Source organism: Falco biarmicus, chromosome 4 (assembly GCF_023638135.1).
Source record: "Falco biarmicus isolate bFalBia1 chromosome 4, bFalBia1.pri, whole genome shotgun sequence".
Taxonomy (NCBI): Eukaryota; Metazoa; Chordata; class Aves; order Falconiformes; family Falconidae; genus Falco; species Falco biarmicus.
In genome coordinates, this window is record NC_079291.1 from 38,388,104 (window position 1) to 38,412,339 (window position 24,236).

General features: G+C 38.2%; 1 protein-coding gene across 1 annotated transcript in view; it reads right to left on the bottom strand.

The window, feature by feature from the left end:
- ZNF804B (zinc finger protein 804B) overlaps positions 1–2,638 on the bottom strand; it is a 74,817-nt gene extending 72,179 nt beyond the window's left edge. The window contains exon 1 of the mRNA XM_056338045.1: positions 2,404–2,638. Within this exon, the coding sequence (XP_056194020.1) occupies positions 2,404–2,412 (9 nt within the window). The 5' untranslated portion in view covers positions 2,413–2,638. The remainder of the gene's footprint in view (positions 1–2,403) is intronic.
- Between the last annotated feature and the right edge of the window lie 21,598 nt (positions 2,639–24,236).

Genomic DNA, 24,236 nt, shown 5'->3' on the forward strand with positions numbered 1-24,236 from the left:
CACTCATCTACCTCTGTTAACGAGCCCTCACTTATTGATATAGAATAAGGGTAGTCCAGCAGACCTCTTGAGAGTGAATGCATCTTTCATAAAACACTTCTAAATTTATGAATTTTCCTCTGCTGATTCAGCTCAGTGGAGTAAATCTACACTATTTCTGGGAGCAATTTTATTGCCTTGTAGGTTTCTGGTAAGCGTTTACAGTTCTATGACCACTGTATTTTAATAGGTCCCACGTGAAACCATCATCTGCTCTTGCCTATCCTTTAAGTCAGTCTAGAATAATACTATAATAAATTTGCTGAGTTTGTTTGGCAACATCCACAAATGCAAATTCATAGAGGAGAGAAAGAGATATGAATCAATACAGATCTATGCACCAGTCTTTAAGTGAGCTATAAAGACAATTACGCTTGAACTAAGTATAGAAGACAGGAGAGGCTACTTCCATCCAAGTCAAGTAGTAATCTATGTAAGTGCTGACATATTGGAATTGGAAAACAGTTTAGACATTGGGTACAATGTTGGAAATCATTAAAAATTACAAGATATTGGGAATGCCTGCGAACCGGTATAATCTCTCCATTCCTCAGAGTGCCATTATATAGACTTCTCTGTAATATACTAATGCTGATGTGAACCATTTTGCTGTAGCTACCCAAAAAAAGGAAAATCAGATTACAAGAGCCTGGGCACCAAGTACAGTGTTCTGAAAATACCCATATTTGAAGGGTTTTCAAAAAGTGCAAAAGTTGCTACTATCAAAAACATCTTTGCATATCTTGTACTTGTTCTCAATGATTTGCACGGGACAGAATTTTCAAAGTGAGCTTTGTCTGTGCTGGAAAGATTTCATACTGGATTCTCCTTATGCAGAAATAGTATGGGAGGACTCAGATGGATTTCCTTCCCAACTGGGCTTCCTGGGGACTATAGGAATGCAAATAATAATAATAGTAATTATATAAGAGCTAGAAAACCTAAAGGATGTCCCGTGGTGGTTCCAGAAGAAAATCATAGAGGTTATTGTTCTGGAGCCTCTACCTCTGATTAGAACATTTAAATATAGTTGCATCTGGAACTTCAACAAAAGGCCAGTCTTTTGTGGCAGCAACAGCAGCACATAATTCACCAAGCTTTAACGTCTGCAATTTAATACCGTGGAACTCGGAAGAACAAAGGTCACAGTCAGGTATCTGTTACATGCTTAAGGTCTACTAATCGTGCAGCATATGAAAGTGTGTCTCAAAGAAAAGTTTAATTGACTAAAATAAAACAAATATTTAATTTCCCCCCCTCTGATTAAACAGTTAATTGCAAGAACAGTGAGCATAAGCGAACATACATGTACATAGGAATATATACATATCAAGAGACACAGCATTTTTCTTCTACGCTACTTAACATTGTAATAGATTTAAGCAACACGAGGTAGATAAGTAGCCCTCTTCAAGAAAATGCTGATTAACACTACCAACTCACAGTCCCCCAAATATAACAGATCTTTTTTCTTTATGGAAAACACTTTTAAAAAGTCCTCTGCATTTCTGTTTACAGTGCTGAAAACCTTACCTAGTGATATAATACATTATCAGCATGTCTGTGCTTCTTCATCAAGAATTTTTTGACAATAAATATAAGTACAAATGTTCTTTGAAAACTGCAGCCTATTTTAGCAAGTATCTATAGAAAAGAGAGGAATGAAATTGTTACACTAGAATTATTTTAAAAGGAAAAATGTATTAATTTAGGTAGCTCTTTTCCATATACCTTCCTCATTTCCTAGCTTGTAGGAAAGATTAACTCATTGTTATAAATAGATAAGTCATGCTCTAGGGCACTTTCCAAAAACACATCATAAAATGTTGCCTATTATAATTATGACATCTGTTCGGCAGCAGAGTATTATATAGTTCAATACCAATAGCATGGCTTGGTGTCACAGCTGGACTTGTATCACAGATCTAATCAATACTGTATTAATGGATTCTCTATAATAGTTTATTGTATGGTACATTGCTTCTCTCAGCCTAAAAAGACAAATATTCTTGTCCACCCAAGCATTATTATATATGCAACCAGAATAATTTTTAAATAATATAATTGAAAAAGTAATCATGACCTGCCCAACATATGTTCCACAATTATTTAACAAGGTTTTCTTCCATTAAATGGTATTATCTTTAAAATTATTAGCAATTTATCAGACTTCTCAGTAACATGGAAAAAATACAGTACCTTGAACACTACATTTTCCAAAGATAAGTAAATGAAGCATAAAGGCCTAAATATCACGCATCCTTCAGCTCTACAGCTGTAGCTGAGAACACAAGATAGCAACAAATCCACTTTAATAGCTGCATTATGAGACCTCGGGTAAGTTTTTGAGTAATATTCAAGTACCTGTATCATCTGTTAGGAAAACTGCAGTGCAGGCATGTAGCTTTTAAACCGCAGCTGAAGAGCAGGACAGAAAATTGTAACAGACCTTTTGTAGCTCCCTCACCAACTGGCTGTTGAATTTTCTAGGTAGATTAAGTCATGGAAGATTAAGACAGAAGCTTTGCTCAGAGTACCTACCAGGCAAGAGAAAGCAAAATACAGCACTCCATTTACAATAATGTACTATGTAAAACCAGAAAAGCTGATTGGCAAAGCAATCATCTTAAAAATGTCCCTGAAGACTATAAATATAACACTATTATATTTTATACTGGAGCTTCGTGGTATGACGACAACCCATTAACTCAATCAGAATAACGACAGGAGGGCCATCAGAATGATAAAGCTGTTCTAATGAAATGCAGACAAAGATTAAAAAGAATTAAAAGTGACAAGTAAAATCCATTAAAAGACAGCCTTTAGCTACTGTAATCAAAGGATTATTACTTACCTTGTCAATTAACAGCTGTGTGTCTATTTTTTCATGCAACACAAAAGACTGTGCCAAGTGTCAAAAAATCATTATTAACAAGAGGACTTTATTTTTAATTTATTTGGCTTGTGCATGTACATTACAAGACCTCCAAATGAATCGTGTACAAAATTTTAGAAGCTGTAACACACAATTAACCACAGTGTTCTGTGCTATTATTGCCTTTAAAACTATGTCTTACTGGAGAATGAAAGTAATCCAAATGGAATCAACTGCAAGTGTATTAATCAATGCCTTTAACGTCTGTCTTTGTCTGACATTAGAAATCCACATGCAAAAATGTTCTATGTTTTTCCCTCATTGCAGCTCTTTTGCCTACACTTTGCCACAATATTTCACATAACAGGAGATTCCACTAATGCTAGATTCTGGGAACTGAAAAGGCAAAGTAATTTCCAATTCATTAACCTTGAAGATAATTCAAAGTAGAAAATAAAAAAGAGAACGTGCAACTTCTGAAACACAACAAGCAAACTTGTGCCTTTGTTTGGAAAAGGAAAGTGTCCCCCATGAGTAACAATTCAGTGCAGATTACTTTGCACAAACACAGAAAATTTCATTACAAATTCTTTTACAATTAATATTAAACAAATAATACAATTAATAATACCAATAACGCTACTAGAAGAGAGTGGAAGAGGTCACAGTAAAAATGCTTTCCTTCTTTTTTAGGTGTTTATAATATGTGACCATCACCTGTATTGTTCCCATTATCTTTAGCAAATTGTCTCTATTTTGTGCTGCTTCCAGCAGCTCTAAGTGCTTTCAGCATGGGGAAAATTAAGTTATAACTCCATGCTTACACACCCATGCCCTTTACTCAGATAAATTATTCCTACAGGTCAAGTTTCAGTTTTCAGTCATTCATCCACATTTGTTCAGCACCACAACTGTAAGCAGCTGAATGGCTGAGCTGCTTAAACTTCTGTTAATGCATTTCTGAAACAAGCAAAATAATTTTTACTATTCTGTAGAGACTGAGAGAAAATTAAGACAGAATAACATGTCAAGTGCATCCATTTCAATCTAGCCAGATGAAACAATAGTAACAATGAACAAAACATCACTCAAAACCACATTATACTATCTAAATAAATGTTAGGATACTTTGTTTTCCCAGTACTTATAATTTCCATACCTGTGCCACTCCAGGTTATATTGAGACAAAGCTAAAAGATGTCTCAGCAATCCTGACTGCAACACTAATGACATGCTTTTGATGTTTTGTTTCATTCTCCAGTTCTTGAAATTTCAGATGTTGGTAGAGAACGTATGCATTTGTGAGATATTTGAAAGTGTGGAAAAGATGGATGGGCTATCAAAGGCATAAATACAGAATGAAATTAATGAAAGACTGGACTATTCCATTAATGGAAGTGTGTTGCCAGTTTCTGTGACAAAGGAGGCTATTCAACTTCTAGTTGTTAAATATTTCGCTGATCACAAAAAAGTCAGTTCACTAACAAGTGTTGCTGTTTTGCTGTTTAACACTATTAGGAATGGAACTTTCCACCCAACAGGGTCATAACCAAATGAGAAGTCTCCAGATGTACCTGGAAACCTCCTCAAGTCTTTTGTGTTGAGTGGGAAAACACACCGGGCAGTTCACATGTGGGTGCCCTTAGCCAGACTCTGGGTTAGAAAAAATAATTCTGTCAAAAAGTGCTATACAAAATCTTTTTCAGTATCTTTTCAGACAGATAGCAGGTCTGGTGTGCAAATACTGAAATGTGAAAGTTTTCTGTGTTCCAGTGTTAGATATATGAATTACGTTTTCAAGTTACTAATACCTCTTATCTTCAAGAAACTCATCGATGGAAACAAGCTCATCCCTCCATACATAATATATGCTTTTACCAAAATCTGTAACCAAAACGTAAACTAACCAACTAAATAAATCATAATGTCTGGTGATAAATCTTATGGATCTCTATGCCATCGTAAAAATTTCCGTATTATTGTGTGATGAACATCATAGCTCAGAGGATTCATATTTTTTTAGGTTTAGCAATCTAAAAGTTTGGATAACAAGTCTCAGACAGTATTAAATCAGTTAGAGTGATAGATACAACCAGAAAGCAATTCTTTCTACTGCTCCTTAATCTTTGCTTTGGGCGGGACAACAATGATGTCATGCCACCACAAGCCCAAGAGATACAGAGCTTTGTAAAATCAAAGTCTAGTCCTTAAGGCTATGAAGTAAGATGTCTACAAACCTTTACAAACAAAATTCAAATGTTGCAGTCCAACTGCTGATTAGCTACCAACACAGACATTGTGAAAATAAAGCACAAGAAGTAGTCTATTAAAACTTGTCAAACTGTCAAAATTCTATATTTAGTGCAGGAGTTGAACAAAGATCTTGAGCAGATACAATTATGAAAGATTGCTGGATTTGAAGATACCTTTCCAAAATTCCTAAGAATGTAGAGAAATATTCTGGCTGTCAAATAGTATTACAAATCAAGAAGATATGTAATGTATACAAGAGTAAAATTAATAGAGATTTTTTTTTTTTTTATCTTGAGACAAAGATAACAAAAATTAAGCCAATCCTTCATCAGCATTTGTAAGAAGTTAGCTGAAGGGTTAGTTGGGTGACTTCTTCCAATGATCTCTGAAAAGTTGTATGGATACCTCAAGTACTGTTTATCTCTTTCCACAATTGCTTTGGGTGTGTTTTTTATTAACCTCCTATGTAAAAGTAAACTATAAGGTACATAAATAGCTATCCAAAGAAAACTATCCCATAAAACATCTGGTGAGAAATTCATAAGGATTTTTCATGCATGATTTTTTTTTTAAATAAATGAGAAATGTTCATTTTTTCTTAAACAAAAGTTATTGAAAAACACCTTAGGATCTAGTGTGTTCATTATACTATCCTTGCAAATTATATAGTGTAAAAATTTGCATTTGTCAGCAAAATAACAATGAGAAATGTTTTTATTTGGAAAGAATTTACTAAATTGGATTGATCCTTGTAAATGAAAAAGAGCACAAGTTTCTCAAGGGCTGACAGACTACATTTAGAATTATGCATAACCACATCAATCACAAGATTGATCGTTGCTAATGTGAGAGATATCTGAAAGATCAAATATTTTCATTCAGTGCAAATTCGCTTGCTAAAGGGAATATAGCAATGACATTTACACCATCCAGGTAATTTTTGTCAAACAGCACTAAGTAACATTGTATTTTTTTCATGCAAAACTATGTTTATAAGACCCAGTACAGGCAAGAACCCCAATATTTTATTACTAAATCTTACAAATATGTTGCAGTTTGTCAGTAAGTCAAAACATTAAATTTTAGGTAAATCAATAGGTCAAATGCTCCATCTGCCCTGTATATTTGTCATTTAAAGAACTATTGAAAGGAAATATTTATTGCATGGAAACAGGTGATGCAATCCTGCTTCTTTACATAGTATTTAAATGCAGGATGGGGATTTGTCAGTTGAGAATTTTAGAGAAAGCATCTGTGGGATACTAGAAATAAACTTATTTTTGGTAAAACACCTAATAAATGCTTTCTATAATATCATATGAACAAAAAAGCTTTTTTTTAACCCTTAGCATCTCCCATCAAGGAATGAAAATCAAAAAAAAGAAACCTGGCATTTTTATGAATTATTATTTTCTCCCACTTCATCTAAGGAGCAAAGGGAATGAAGGAACGATACATCTTCAAGAAAGATTCCTGAAGGAGTTCTGTCTTTTATTCTCACTTTAATCACATCATCTGTGTCTAATACTACCAGTAGGCAGTGTTGTATTTTCTCCTGTTTGCCTGTATAGGATCTCCAAAATTCTCCATGCCCAGAGTTGTTCAAAGTGTTCTGCTTGCTCTGTTCTTGGATAGGAGTTATTTTCTGTGGCTCACTGATTCCACCATACAATGCCATGACCTTTGGCAAGCTTTTTTCTTCCCTTTGAGTCTATTCTCACAGCTACTTTCCAGAGGTCTGTTCATAGTCTTTTCAGACTGCCTAGAGGAGCTTGTTCATCTGCGGTCAAATCTCTGGAGACAAACCCAGTCAGCACAGTTCTGGTAAGAAACATATCCCTTACTTGAGGGACATAATGTTTCACAGACAAGTATTACGGAGTTTTCCATACGCTACATGGAGCAAGTAGATAGGACAGTATCAAAGATGTAAGTTCCAGTAGCTTCTGGAGATACTTTTGTAGAATGAAAAATCTTTGTGGCTTCTGTCTCTCATATCTACATATGTCAACTTTTCCTGGCACCTCCGACTTTCCTTCAAAACAGTGGCAAGGATAAGCTGTTCTCAATCAGTGGTAAAATAATGTGTAATTGTACTAAACTGTGGAATATAATGTGGGAGTGTGAATAATGTAGATATGAGTAAAATTTAGCTATGCATACCTGCTGCAATATATATATATATATATATATTATTACCTTCAATTTTTTTACAAAGTTATTAATATCAGAACATTTTACACTACTATATCTGCATTTTCTCATTCCTAATCCTAAAAGCGAGCCTATAAAATATCCTTGTAAGACATACTTGGGAATTAAAGTACACAACTCCTTCTAATATGAAATGTCAGGGAATCAATATGTGACACTGGTCTGCTGGCATACTGCAATTGTCTTGCATTATACCACTTAGTACCATAAGTAGTAACTACTTCTCTTTTCCACTAAAAAAAAAAAAAAAAAAAAGATATTGACTCTCTCTCTTTCTTCTTACTTAAATCCCTCACTGCTTCACATGTTGTAACATCTTTTTCTCAAACTAATGAATTAAGATAATTTATTTGAGCTGTGAATAACACTTCTAAGGCTGTTTTTAGCCTGAAATAATGAAAAAAATATTATATATGTGAAAATAATCTAACTTCCTACTCACACATTGAAATTCAGATACATGACAAGGTTCCTTCATAAATGAGAGAATAGGAAGACTTAATTTTAACAAAGAAATGGACAGGTTTTTCCTCTTGTCAATGGCAGAAGTAGTTTAACTTAAAAGGATAGATGATATAATAAAGGACATGCAAAGAACAGAAAACTAGAACATTACAGAAGCTGATTACTATGATTAAAAATCCTAACAGTTTTTAAAAATGTTTCAATATATCCTTTAATAAATCAACAGTAAAATACGTTATGTTACATTATATTACGTTATGTTATGTTACGTTACATTACGTTACATTATGTTATGTTATGTTATGTTATGTTATGTTATGTTATGTTATGTTATGTTATGTCATATTATGTTATGTTACGTTATAAAAGAGCTGCTGCTGCTTTTTTCTGATAAACAGTTCTGCGGTTTATGGTCTTTAAATAACTAAAAAGCTGCAAGGGGATAAAAGTCATAAAAATAATTATTACCAGGAAGTGATTAACCAATACTGTGCCTCAGAAGTTCACTTTAAAATGCATCTCAAGTCTTTAAGCTGTTTGCAAATTACATTTGATCATATGTATGAATTTAACAGCAATATTTCCAATAGAGATTATAGGTAAGTGAATAGCATCTGGACAAGAGGACTATCTAAGAGCTGAGACCAAAGAGGATTTATAGTTCCAATCTAACAGTGATGAAAGTTATTGCATCTTTTGCCACACTTTCAATGAGAGTAAGAGCAGGCCATAGTTGTAAATTATTTTCCATGATTATGTGGACAGTGAGATAAGGTTATACCTTCACATTACTTTCTGTGGTTACGGAGATTTTGATTTTCATGCTAAACCATGAACCTCATTACGCTGTCATTGTTCTGTGTGTTTTAAATGGTATTACCAGTATCACTGAACCTTTCCTGATGAGCACCAGTCCTAATGACTTGCATTGCTAGTTGAAGAAGCCGGCTATAAGTAAAGCAGTTCAGGACATGCCTACCTTTAAGAAAGTGAATCTCAATGATGGTTTGCCATGTCAAAAAGCATTCACATAATCGAATTTTAGCTGTGCAAAATCTTCTGAGTTTTCTCTACAGGGTCTAGAGAGAGGGGCGTTCCAGAAGGCAATATTCCTCACCTGTTTTTGGCCAGGGTGCAGGGTAAACTCCCAGTAAGAAAGCAGTACCAGAGTTAAAGTTACAACACCTGTTAGCATATTCTGCTCCTCAAAGAAAAGCCAACCATTGTAACAGTGATAGCGATACAGTAAGCATCATAGTTACTGGTGATACAGCAAACCTTGCTGAACTGGTTGATGAACAAACTGTCCCTCTTCTAAAGCCTGAAGAATTGGGAATTACTTCAAATGGTACTAGTAAGGGATTCATAAGGGGTTCATGAGGACCCCAAATTGATTTGGACATGTATGGAAAGGCTCTGGGTGGTTTTAGTTTTTTCCATTTTCTTTTTTTTTAATTTTTGGAATGCTGTTAATAACATCATTCAGTATGGATGGGTTTGCCGAGTTTCCATCACATCAGTTTTTATGCACCAAAAGGTACTCTTATTTTGACACAGAGTAGCATGGCATGTTTTCCTCTACAGGGAATTGACTAGTGTCAGTAAAAGATCTTTTCAGATTTATTGTGCCAGCTGTTTCTTGACAGACAATTTGCTCCTTGTCTTTGTTTTACCTCAGAAGGATTAAAGGTTCTGTTTATACAGGGGCTTTTTTAGATTGTGTTTTTAATTACTCATTAAGTTTGTGTGCCATCCAACAGGTCAGATGCCTACTCAATCCTAACTGAACTATTTGAGAAACCTAGGCTCTTAAGGACGCATTTGGGCCAATGAAACAGAAAATGTCTGCACGGACTATCACATTATATTTCTTGGGTGACCTTTCTTGGTGTATTTCAATGCATTTTCCCTTTCTATAACGAGAAAAACTGAGGGCCTGCAATAACAGAAGAAAGCTCAACATTTACTTGATTGTTTGTAAACCTAAACAAAGGTTTAAATTTAGACTGAAAATCTGGATCAATAATTATTTATCCATTCTTGATTGTCTATTTCTTATAGATTTTAAAGCTAAAATGAAAAGATTCAAATTGGCCTGCTTTGGCAATTCCCATGTATTTTGAATACAAAGACAAACCTTCTTATTCTACTCAGTAAGGCATTCTACAGCAGAACAAGCCTCATGTAAAGCACTGAAGTGAGTTCATCTCAAACAACAAAGAATCAGATTGTACTTGGTCTATACGTATACGCAAGGAAGAAACATTTTGCATTATGAAGGCAGACTTCGGTGAACAGGGACTTTTCTCGTACTCAGTCAGATACCTGCCATTTAGAAAGGAGCTGGGGACATTGTCAAAGCTCACAGGTAGAATTCAGGCTGTTATGTGATTTCAACATACTGGACCAGTTTACTGGATGCTGCAGAATCTGTTCCCTTCCAAGCAATGAAGACCCTGCAGCCAGCAGAGCCTCAAACAGAGGAAGCTTTTGGTGCATGACTGGACTGCATGGATGTCAGAATGACATCCTTTACTTGGAGCACCTTTCCTGCATTCTGCCAGATAACCTGATGCAATGCTAGCTGTAATCCACATCTCAGACTTTTTTCTTTTGAAGTAAAGTGTCTTTTTTTGGCAAAGGAAAAAGCAAACCTATACCTGTCTTCCAAAAACTCTTGACCTGTTCAGTTTTGCTTGAGATTCTTTTTCCTGGTGTTTCACTGCAATTCCATGTGAAACAGATTAAACATTTTAAAAACATTCAATAGTGAAATAACAGTCTTTCGTGAAGCTAAAGTCTTTTTGGAGAGGATGAAATGTCTTTGGTGTCTTTGAAATAGCTTCTGTACCCGTCTGTTAGCTATCTAGGATGGGAAATATCTGTAAAACAGAATCCAACTGGCTGCATTGTCAGAATAATGAGCAAGGCAATTTTCTTAGCAGTAGGCAGCTATGTAAACCTGAGAGGAATACCAGTGGAGTTTTATTACAACTGTAATTTATATTACAGAAGGATGTTGGAGCTAGCTCCATATGTTTGATCTGCAAGACCATGCACTGTTCAGGTGCAGCATTGCAAAAAACATAGCTATACAGCTACCAGGTCCAGCCGCAGCCCAGAAAGACTAAGTCTGATTTTCTGCAGCATGGAGTCTGCACTGAGGTGGTTCTATGTAGTTTTAGTGAACCTTTCTAATACAGGAAAACATAGGAAGCCAATTTACAGAGACACTGATGTTATCAGGTATGTACTGCAACTGAAGCTGAGAAAAGTTTACCAATTCCGGCTCAGTGCTGCCCTTCTAACAGCACAGACACACAAGTCTATGGGGCTTGTACCTCAGGGTACTGAGGAAGCTGGTGGAAGAACTTGCCAAGCCATTTTCAATCATTTATCACAAGTCTTGGCTAAATGAGGAGGACCAAGAAGACTGGAAGTTTGCAAATGTGATGCCCGGCTACAAGAATGGCAGGAAGGAGGATCTGGGAAACCACAGGCCTGGCAGCCTGACCTTAGTGCTGGGAAAGATGGTGGAGCAGATCACCTTGAGTGCCATTACGTGGCACATACAGGGCAATCAGGTGATGGGGCTCGGCCAGCATGGGTTTATGAAAGGCAGGTCCTGCTTGACAAACCTGATCTCCTTCTATGACAAGCTGAGCTGCTTAGTGGGTGAGAGAAAGACTGTGGATGTTGTCTACCTAGACTTTATTGAAGCCTTTGACACTGTTTCCCACAGCATTCTGCTGGAGAAACTAGCTGCTCATGACTAGGATGGGCATACTCTATGCTGGGTAAAAAACTGGCTGGCTGGAGTGGTGGATGGTGTTACATACCGTTGGCACGATGGTCACAAGTGGTGTTCCCCAGGGCTCAGTATTGGGGCCAGTTCTGTTTAATATCTTTATTGACAGTCTGGACAAGGGGATCGACTGCACCTTCAGTCAGTTTGCAAATGACACCAAATTGGGCAAGAGTGTTGATCTGCTGGAGGGCAGGAAGCCTGTGCAGGGGGATCTGGACAGGCCAGACCAATGAGTCGAGGCCAATTGTAGGAGCTTCAACAAGGAGAAGTGCCAGGTCCTGCACTTGGGGCACAACAACCCCATGCATGCTACAGGCTTGTGGAAGAGCGGCTGGAAAGCTGCCTGGAAGAAAAGGAAGAAAAGGAGTGTTGGTCCACAGCTGGTGCACATGAGCCAGCGGTGTGCCCAGGTGGCCAAGAAGGCCAACAGCATCTTGGTTTGTATCTGAAACAGTGTGGCCAGCACGGCTGGGGAAGTGATCATCCTGTACTCGGCACTGGTGAGGCCGCACCTTGAATACTGTGTTTGATTTTGGGCCCCTCACTGCAAGAAAGACCTTGAGGTGCTGGAGCGTGTCCAGAGAAGGGCAACGAAGCTGGTGAAGGGTCTGGAGCACAAGGCTTATGAGAAGCGGCTGAGGGAACTGGGGGTGTTTAGCCTGGAGAAAAGGTGGCTCAGGGCAGGTTTATGACTCTCTACAGCTACCCGAAAGGAGGTAGTAGAGAAGTGGGTGCTGGTCTCTCCTTCCAAGTAAGAAGCAATAGAATAAGAGGAAATGGCCTCAAGGTACCAGGGGAGGTTTAGGTTCGATATTAGGAAACAATTTCTGCATCGCAAGGGTTGTCAATCATTGGAACAGGCTGCTCAGGGAAGTGGTTGAGTCACCATCCCTGGAGGTATTTAAAAGATACATAGATGTGGCACTTAGGGACACAGTTTAGTGGTGGACTCAGCAGTGCTACATTAACAGTTGGACTTGATCTTAAAGTTCTTTTCCAAGCTAAATGATTCTGTCTTTCTATGATTCTATGCCTATTTGATTCCTTTGGAGCCATTTCAATTTCTGTGCACTGTGCTCTCTGTGCTCCAGTGTTCAGGCTGCCTGAGTACTTCAGCTACAGAGTTCAACTCATAGAATCAATACTACCAGGCTTTCCCACTGACCAGCGTAACTCACTCAGCTCCCCATTAACCTGAACAATAGAAAGTCAACTAAACTTTTAATGTAATAGTGTCAAGCCATAGGAACAATCTTTGGAGATTTTTTCAAAACAAAACTTTCCAATGAACTTCTCAGGAGAAATTTGTGGGGGTGTTGGGCATAGGAAAAAAGACAAACACAACTTAGGCTGATGTATTCCACCTGACTTAGCCATGCAGCATGCACTTCCCTTTACTGTTAATTAATTAGATCTCCTAGAGTAAGTGTCCAAGGTCCACACATAGCTGACAGAGAAGCAAATGTCTTTAAAGGCTTCAGGCCCATCCCTATCTAGCTAGGTGGCTGAAGTATACTTATTAATGTTCACAAATGTTTTTTAAGCTTCACAACATATAGGAAAAAAAAATGAGTGAGGATGGTCCCAATTCTTCTTTGGGAAACTGGAGTCTGCACTTCTTTCCTTTTCTGTTCTTTAATTTTAATATCCCTTCAGTGCTTATGTTACCTTACCATAATGTACTAAGAACACACTTGAAGGTAATATTGAAAGGCAGCTCCCACATCCCAAACACAAGTCAGGCACAGACAAAAAGAGCTATTTTAGCTTGTCATGAAAATCAGAAACATTGCCTGCCTGAAAGCCTCAGTGCAACACATATAACATGTTTAATTTTATCACACAACTGTACAGAGAAAAATGCTTCAGTTCATTCAAGTTAGTTGCTGAACCATATCCCTAGTACTGCAACAGCCTGTTGAGGCTGAGATGACTGAGGTCCCAAACACAGCAACATGTTCATCATATATATGGTCCATAACATTCTGTGATAGCTAAACCTTTGTAACTTATTGTTCGGGGTTGTGATTTTTCTCTCTTATGATGCAATTTTTTGGAAAGATCAGTCATTCTCAAGAAATTGAAATGCTTTGCACCCCATTTCAGTTCTGTCATGCATTATTAAAGGTCTGCATATCTTCATTTATACATTTGGTGTAATTCAGCCATTCTTTATGTTCCTTTCCATAAAACACATTTACGGTATCACCATCATAGTCTCAGATAAACTGCAATAGTGGTGAAAGGGTCAGCACAAAACAGGCAACAAGGAACATCTTCGTATTTGTCAAGATGCGTGTTTTTTCTGACCTAATGTTACCCCACAAAGGTGTAGATACCTAGGCTATTATTTATTTGGGCTTTCTTTACAGTTATTTAAAAAAAAATAATAATCACTTGAGTGTTAAGGCTGATCTGTAATATGATGGGAAAGAAGACTCCCTGGAGTCTCTCTCACCATTAAATATAGTTATGGTAAATGAGATGCTTAAAGAAAACTTTTAGATGGCTAATGCCAGATTAAACAAATGTTTCCATAAATGAGTGCATGAACATCTAAAGACATGGGCCTTGCACTGGAAGCACTTGCACCTCACATTTGAATGTTATCAATAAAATTATGCTGCCTAACACTTTGTGATGGCCCATGAATTACTTTAGGTATACTGATAAGAGAACATATTGGAAAAAGTAAGTAATTTTGAAGCTGGCAGAAAGCATGTTCCTAATATTCCAACTCCAATTTGCTGGCCTTTCACAGGTCATTTTTCAACTTAGATTGACAGTGCTTATTGAACTGTGTGTCTCTGAACTTTCTAGTAACGATTTTATCAGCTTTTAAAACAGTGAATATTTTCTGGCTGGAATATCCTCTATTACGTGCAAATACTCCAATACTGACTTTTACATCACCTTGCATCTTTTTCAGTTGTGCATATAGAATCACTGCCAAGTCCCTGGAATGCACAGACCCTGAATATTCTCACTGGATATCTGATATCAAATGTTATTTCATAGTAAGGAGCTCAGTTCTTTCAGCTCCCACCAAGCTCAGTAGTGTGATCCAGAAGAAGAGGGTAACAAGAAATAACAAAAGGTTCAGCAATGGCCTGTCAAATGCCAATCACATTGACAATTTTGAACCACACTTCCAAAGAGACCCAGGAGTTAAATGCATCAAGAGCATGTTTTTGACTAACATAACGTTGCCGTATTGTTTTGTCAACAGGAGAAGATTCTGCCAGCTTTTTGGCATAAAGGTCTTTAGTCTTGATGTCTTCCTGAAAATTCATTTGCAGCAGCTCCTTCTCCATGTTTAATAGCTAGCTGGAGTAAAACTGGTGGCTAGGATGTATTCTCTGAGGAGAGAAATGTGGCATGCTGTTTTATACCAAAGTAAACTTCAAAGCAAACTGCATTATAAAACTTATACCTTTGCAGATGTTTATAGAAATGATTAGCTAAAACAAAGATGGTGGGGAACTGGCCATTATGGCTGTACTGAAAGCAATTACACGGCCAGAGAGAGGGCACCAGGGAGGTGTCGGGGTGCCGCATGGGCCGGGGACTCCCAGAGGCCCGGAGCCATGGCGGGTCCCCGAGGGGCAGAGCTGGGCCTCACAGCTGGGGCCCATCCCCATGCCCCCCAGACTGGAGCAGGGCAGCTGTGGGGCAGCCCAAGCCCAGGCACTGGGCGCTGAGCTGGGCTGGACCCAAGCTGGGGCTAGGCTGGGATGTGTGGGGGGGAAACTGGGGCAGCCCAAACCCAGGCACTGGGCGCTGAGCTGGGCTGGACCCAAGCTGGGGCTAGGCTGGGATGTGTGTGGGGGAAACTGGGGCAGCCCAAACCCAGGCACTGGGCGCTGAGCTCGGCTGGACCCAAGCTGGGGCTAGGCTGGGATGTGTGGGGGGGAAACTGGGGCAGCCCAAACCCAGGCACTGGGCGCTGAGCTGGGCTGGACCCACGCTGGACCCAGGCTGGGATGTCGGCCCACAGCGGGCCCAGCTTGGAGGCCTGGCTGTGGGGAGCTGCAGACCAGTGTTGCCATGTCAGGGACTGGCAGCCCCAGAGGGGTGAAATGGGGTCCGGGGCTGTGTGCAGGGCATGGGGAGACACCCGGGGAGGCCAGGCAGGGACATGGGGCCTGTTAGTGCCCTCAGAGCCTAGACAGGAAGGACCAGATGAATACCCAATCTTGTTACATGTTTTCACTGAAGACTTTGGCACAAAAGGTAACAGTATACTAAGGAAATGTGGAAGCTTATTCAATATAACAGGTACAAACAAATATGCCTATCATATGCAATATATATCCAAGTGGTACTGTTGGAGTGTCCTGAGGATGGGAGGGCTGAAAATGGAATAAGAAACAGCGCTGTCCACTGGTGAGCCCATCTGGACCTGAAGCCAGGCTCTGCCTGCCTCGAGGCATCTCACTGGAATGATAGAATTAAAGTTTGCCATTTCAGTTGTCAGAAGGAAGAAAATGAGGTAGTTACCACTGCATTGCAAAGTGATAGCTGAGAGTCCCCATGACTTCTCCCTATTTTATATGACCAGGGAAGGCAAGAACTATTTGAAGAAAAGGACAATGCTGGAAGACTACTAAATAGGCATAAACTGGTTGTAGGGGAAAAAAGAAAAAAGTTAGATATTGATGCTAAGAAAAGATGTCCAGAGAAGGATGCAATGAAGCTGTTGAAGGGTCTGGAGCACAAGGCTTATGAGGAGCGGCTGAGGGAACTGGGGGTGTTTAGCCGGGAGAAAAGGAGGCTCAGGGCAGGTTTATGACTCTCTACAATTACCTGAAAGGAGGTAGTAGAGAAGTGGGTGCTGGTATCTCCTCCCAAATAAGAAGCAATAGGACAAGAGGAAACGGTGTCATGTTGCGCCAGGGGAGGTTTAGACTGGGTATTAGGAAAAATGTCAAGCATTGGAACAGGCTGCCCAGGGAAGTGGTTGATTCACCATGCATGGAGGTATTTAAACAATGCCTAGGTGTGGCACTCAGGGACACAGTTCAGTGGTGGACTTGGCAGTGCTGGGTTAACAGTTGAACTCAATGATCTGAAAGGTCTTTTCCAACTCAAATGATTCTATCATTCTCTATTTGAACATTACAAACATGAGATTTCCTCTTTCAGGAAACCTTTAAGCAATCTTGACTTATTGTTTCAGAGTTGCTATATTGACCTATTGAGGCACACACTTCTACTCTGTGTGTTCGCTGGTTCTATGCAGTGTCCTCTGCACATCGTTTTATTACTGAACTTAAAATGAAAAGCTAATTTAAAAGTTGCTCATTTATTGTACTAAGAAATGTTAATTATAACGGATTATTTTTTAAGTTAATGTTTCCCAAATAAATATAGACTCGCTTTATGATCTTGAGATCAACTAGAAAAATAATTATGAGTATTTCCTTTTACAGTAGATACTTCTTTCCAGCATTTTAATTTACACTCATCTTAGGAACTTTATAATTCTAGAGATTTTCATCAGTATAAAGAGAAACAGCTTTTAATACTGCAGACCTTCAAAGGTGAAAGTACTTCTAAAAAGGCAGTCTTAAAACCTCAAGTGCTTTTATCTTGATCTACCATCTTGATGCTAGCTGGGAACGAAAGAATGGATGGTATGATCTGACGAGGGTCAGGGTTTGATATGATCAGGGTCAGGCAGTTGTACTTCTTTCTCTCTGCAACTTCTCCAAGGCTAAACGATCTTTTATTTTGTTAAAAATAGCCCCATCCTTCAGATTTTAGATGTCTGATGATTTCTATTACTCCTGCCTTGTGCTGCTGTGATGTTGCTGGTTCCTTTTACCGTTGGAATTTTTAGAACTATTTCAGTACATTCAACTTTCTTCAAGACTGGATTGCTTACAACAGCGTACCATATTTCAGTTTCACGTTTAAGAAGGAATGTAGCCCCCAGATGTTCATTTGTCTCAGTCCTCTTTTATCTATCTGTCTGTCTGTCTGTCTATCTATTCTTCCATGATTCCACTGTCCACAGATCAGCTTCATTTAACTAACGTCCTACTTTCTATACTTCACTCAGTAAATTGTGCTATTAAGGCTCACTTCTTTGGTGCTGACAAAAATAAACTATTGAAAAATAACAAAGAATTCTGGCATTCTTAATGTTTTAATGTATGAATTAAATATATGTCTTTTGATCACAGTCATCTCTTTCTGCTTCATTTTATTTCTTATATTAGAGCAGAGAAAGAATAAGCATTGGCCTCACCAGAAAACTTGAGATAAACTGAAGCACAGTAATTGAAAGATTATGAGTTTTGAAGACTCAGGAGTATTCCTGACCACACTAGAATTGTATAACAATTTATACAAAACCAGTTCTATAGTCCCAAATCAGTATTTGCTAGAAAATTGACATTTTGCTTGTAGTTTTCAATTTAGAATGGATTATTTTTTATTATTCACATTTTAAACAGATTCACTAGGTTTATTTTAAGCCAAGCAGTTTTGTAATAATGATAAAATATACAACTGCATTTTCCTTATGCTTAAGTTGATGAGTTTTCGGCAAACAATTCAGGATGAGGTTCGTTTCTTGTTTTTCTTGAGTAATGGCTCATGAATTGGTCAAACATTATGTATCCTTTTAATTCATTAAAACCCACAGGAAATTCATGCTTGATTAAATAAATCTTCATAAATGCAAGAACAGAATGAAAATCTCTACATCATTGATTACCTGTTAATTCTAAAAAAGGCGTGCTAGTAATTTGCTATAATGAAAAAAGAATGAAAACGTATTTTCCCCAGGAATAACATCCACGACCATTTCACAGGACAATACTGCCAATAAAGTGGTTTGATGGAATAAGCTGCTGAGTGAGCTGCATTCATTCCTCCTGACCAGATACAGGATATCTACTTGACAACTTTGACGGTGGCTTTCCTGTGTGCTGCCTTCAAGTGCTGATGAGTGTGCTTACAGTGCCCCACACTCCCACTGCCTTGCAGGACTCATGCATTGTTTCAACTTCTCTCTTGGGTTCACAGAAAACTGCAGAGCAGTTTGAGAAAGAACATTACCTGACTTTTTGTGGCAATGTTAGGGAAGAGGAAAAGTAGCCAGACATTTTCATGCAGGAGAAGAATTTGACTTCTGCAGGTTCTTTCACAGACACATGGTGCTTCATCTTCTTACCAAGCTTGGGTTACACAGGCTGCATTTATTAGTGGCTAAGACTCCGCTATGCATATCTTTAAAATGACCCTCATTTTACTTCACGATATTCAATTGTTCCATGTTTTCCTTATTAGTATGCCCAGTGAACAGCAGCATTCATCACTAAAAATGTCTGACATAACTGAGAGTTTCTTCAAAAGCCATTTCATTACATACACACACGAAAAGTAACAAAGCAAAACAAAAAAAGCACTTTTATATAGCTCCAGTTTTCTTCAACCTGTCCTTGATTTATGGTACAGTTGTCCTTGATACCTTTGAGTTTTAAAGCAATACCTGCAATGTGAAGAGTACGCAATATTATGTACATGTAAATATGTACAGATCTTCCCACACGCTACTTAAAAAAGAATTCAAAACCAATGAGAAAATACACTTTACTTTCACACTGAAAATCTCACTGTATAATCAAAACTGACTGACTTCATGTATTGTAGCGTGCATTCTGTTGATTAGCTTCTTTCTGGCACCTCCGAAGCAAAAATCTATTTTTCATAGGATTATTTTTCCCTCCTTGTAATATGTAACATTTAATATATGCTGGTACTGTGATAAAATGTATTTTGAGGTATTTTCATGGAGCACCAAATTAAATGTTTCAATTAGAGCTGCAGTGAGTTGTTCAGCAAAGATTTGAATGAACCCCTGTGGGCCAACCTTAAAAAAAACCACCCAGGCCTATATTTTAATGGGCTCTATAAAAATGTGTCAGATTCACAATTAAAACAATTCAGCTTTCTAAATGAACCGAGACAGATCACATCTCTTTTGCTAAATTACTCCCATTTCTACTACTTTTTCTCCTATGTTCTCGTGCCCATGTGACTCTGGAGCAAAAAGTAATGGAAGACTTTGAAGAATGTAAGACTGGGAGTTAAGATCTATGAGCTCCAACTTTGGAATATGAAACAGAAAACTTAATTTTGGTTGTTCTTCTGAGTTTTCCCAACAGATGAAACCCTTCAACATCCATCAGCTAAACATCTCTCTAGACTATCTTTATTACCAAGCATCCTTAGGGTCCTTCCATAAAATACTTACTCCAAGACTATTGTTTCTTACCCTGACTCTTTCCTTTGTTTTTTAGGCTTGTTATTGCCCCCTTGAAACTGTTTTTTATCTGTTGTCATTAGGAATCTTCCATATCTGCCAAACTAAGCTCTGAATGCTGCAAGTCTTGTGAAAGAGTATTCCTTACTCTGTTTTTTTTTCTTCTTCTTGTAGGCTGAGGATTATGCTAAAAGAGATGGTTCCTGTGAAAGTCTTAATCAATTTGATAGGAATACAGCTACAAAAAAAAGGTGGTTTTTTTATATACAAGGTGTGCAACATACTCATAATAAAACTGAAATAATGTCAAAACACTTTTGCTTGTCCCAATCATGCTTTTCATGACTCAGTCTCATAAACCTTCAGAAACACAAAGCAGAATCATTTTTTCAAGTAACTTTTCCTTTGGAAAAATTATCCCCAAATGAGAAACATTAACAATTCAAAAAGGTTAAAAACATGGGCAGCATTTTTGTCCCAAGTATTATTTAATTTTACTTAGCTTTATTAGCACTTGGGCAAAACAGAGGCTCTAAATGTAAGCTATGTTTCTAAGGCAACTCAGCGACACAAGTTCAGATCTGCTAGCCAGCTACGATCATCAAGTTCATCATTCTGCTGGCAAGATATATGTGTGAAAGGCTGCAAATGATGACCATTTATCAATAATTTTTAAGGATTTTTCTTGGCAACATCAGCTTTGGATGTCTGCAATTTTTCTTAACCTGGCTTACATTAATTGTGCTTCAGGCAAGCACTCAGACACATACATAACTCATGGATTCCACAGGACCCTGGCATATATTCATGCTTAAATATGTGCTTCATTGCTGTCCTGAAGGGTCAGAGTGGAACAACTAAAAAAGGAGGCAGGAGGCTGAAGGAGAGAATTTTCTGTTGATTTCCTTTCCACTTAAAAGGACACTTTCTAAAGCTTCTGTGAAAAAATCAAAGGTATACACAACTTGAATAATCATGAGGTCATTAAAAAATTCAGTAGCTTTCAGAAGACATTCAAATGACATTGTAGGAAAAGAAATTCTTATGAATGAAATGGTATTGAACTAAACTGATAGCTTTCGTAACAGTCTTTGAAAGATTCTTACCTGAACAGATTATAAAGCAAAACAGTCATGAGGACAAAAAATCATAATAAACACAAAACATAAGCTAGATACAAACAACACACCCAGAATAAACACCAATATACTCCTCAGACAGATAACACTCTACCCTGTAATGTTTTTTGACACTGACTAATGTTTTTTTCTTGCATGGGTAGCTCATAGGCACTCTCTAAGAAATTATTCTGTTTAGAGAGACTCAAGCAGCAAATAAACTTCAATTGAGTGCACTTAGCTCTCAAGAACTATACTAGAAATAAAAACAAACATTATTTAAATATATAATCAGATAGATATCTAGTATATGTGTACTGCACTGTTAAATTGAGTACATCATAGATATATATCGTGTTTACCTTGTATGCAAAAGTTAATGTGCTATTTTAGTATACTCATTTAATCTACACAGTAGAAAATATACAGAAGAAACAATTTTCAACTTTGACAAAATGTTGGGTTCAATTCCATTCTTTTGTGGTCCAGGCAATTACACCAATCTTGAGAATGTCTTAGTCATTCTCTCTTTCAACCTTAGCATTTAATTAGCAAAAATAATTACATTTTTATTATATCAGTATTACTCTATGGTGATAGAAGAGCTGTTGTATTTTCCACGAAAGTACTATTTTCACTGGATACCTTCTAAATAAAATGCTGCTAGAAATATGGCTGAAAGCATAGTTAATTATAAATGTAACTAAAAGGGTGTCACTAAAAGGTTAGGAATACCAATAAACTGCATCACAGCAAACATCACATTGAACATGCTTTCAGGATTTAATTCTGAAGATTTATATGTCACTTGACTTATCCCTTCCATTTCAATGTCTGCATATATCTCCCAAGAAATAATAATTATAAAAAATGAATATTGCTGCTAAAAACAATAGAGGATTTTGTTTTGCTAATAGCACAACTGGTTTCCCAAACAGGAAATTAGAAACGGCACCCTTAGGAGTATTTTTGAACTACAGTGAAATGAAATAAAACTCTCTTCATTGCTATTGACAGAACCTAATAAAATGTTTCATACTAAATTGCTTTTGATGCATCTGTACATAAAATTAATTATGCAAATAATATAATATCTCTATGGATAATTACAACAGTAATAAAACTTATGCTGTTTTTTTCTTCACACAGGTGAGTATTTTCCAAAAGTGGTGTCAAATAAAACTCTCTGATTTTACCTACATGAAAATGAAAAAGCTACTGAAATGCAGGTCATGAACTTCTCGATGCAAAGAGTAACCCAGAGCAGCTGTCAGACTTCTCCTTGTAATGGTCTGGTCTATCACAGAATGGCTGATGCCAGAAGGCTCCACTGCAGACCATCCAGTTTAATGCTCTGCTCTGGGCAGGGTCAGCTGGAGCAGGATGCTAAGGGGTGGCTCCAGTCAGGTTTTCAATATGTCCAGGGATGGAGAGTCCACAACAGGTTGCTGTGCCAGTACTCAGTTACTGTCACAGTAAAAAATGTTTCCTAACGTTCAGCCAGAACCTCCTGTGCCCATTGCCTCTTGTCTTGTCACTGGGCACCACTGAAAAGAGCCTGGCTCCGTCTTCTTTGCACTCTCCCTTCAGGTATTCATATACATTGATGAGATCCTCCACTGAGCCTTCTCTTCTCCAGGCTGAATGGTCCCATCTGTCTCTCAGCCTTCCTAATGGGAGAGATGCTCCAATCCCTTAACCATCTTTGTGTCCTTTTGCTGGACTCTCTCCTGTATGTCCATGTTTCTTTTGTACTGAGGAACCCAGAACTGGATACAGTACTCCAGGTGTGGCTTCACCAGTGCAAGCAGAGGGGAAGGATCACCTTCCTTGACCTACTGGCAATACTTTGCCTAATGCAGCCCAGGATACCATTAGCTGCTTTTGCTGCAAGGGCACATTGCTGGCTCATGTTCAATCTGGTGACCCCCAGGACCCCCAGGTCCTTTTCTGCAAATCTGGTTTCCATCTAAGTGTCCTCCAGCATATATTGGTGCCTGGGGTTGTTCCTCCCGAGGTGCAGGACTTCGCGCTTTCTTTTGTTGAGCTTAATGAGGTTGACGACTTGTGTATGTCCAGTTTGTTTTAATGTTCCTTAGTCTGGTCCTCCCCTGCCTCCTCCAAGTCCTCCTTGCTCCAGACTTTTCCATTGCTCTCAGGGCCCTGGCATTCCTGAAGGCTGGTCTTACCTGTAAAGACTGAGGTGAAGGAAGCATTGAGAACCTCAGCCTTTTCCATGTCCTTTGTCACTAGGACCCATCCCCCTTCGGTCGAAGGCCTGTATTTTCTCTAGCCTTCCTTTTGCTTACTATATACCTGGAGAAGCTCTTCTTGTCTATGATGTCTCTTGTCAACATTCAGCTCTAGGTGGGCTTTGCCTTTCCTAATCCCATTCCTATATGCTTGGACAGTGTCTCTGTCTTCCTTTTAGCTGACCTGATCCTACTGCCACCTTTGCATGACTCCTTTTTCTGTTTCAGTTTAGTCAGGAGCTCCTTATTCAAACCTGCATGCTCCCTGCAACTTTGCTGGACTTCTTTGTTAATTGTTCTTAAGCTTGGATAGTCGACATCTGTCCCTCAGCACCGGCTGAGCAACTCGGCTCTTAATTTAAGCATATGCTAGGAAGCCTTATGTAGATGGTGTCACAAGCATATGATCTCCGGCAGAACACAGCTCTTCACTGAACAGCTCAGGTAATCCAGGACAGAAATTATCTGCCCTTTCTTATTGGGAACACGATCTCATATCTCTTCCTCCAAATCTTCCAAATCAAACACAAATGGCTTCAATACGCTGCTGTTCCAGACACTGTTCATGTATTTCCCTGTGTCTCATACGCTCATTTATATGACGGTAAAGAAAAAAAAAAAAGAACAAGCACGATATGTATCTAATGAAATACATCTTTCACAATCATGGAAGTTTTGCCTTCTGCATTTCCCCACCTGCTGTCTTTGTTTATTGTCATCCCTTGCTGTGTTATGTGCAATTTGGATTGCACACTCCTTGAGGTAAGGAGCTGTCAGTTTTTATTTGCCTGTACAATGCCATACACACCTATGGCACTATAGATATAATTAATAATAAAAATTTATGACAGAGTACATTGTTACCAATCATCACATATTGTGAGCACTGGTGTAATACAAGAAAAGCTTTTCTAATACAAGTGGAATATTATGCCCT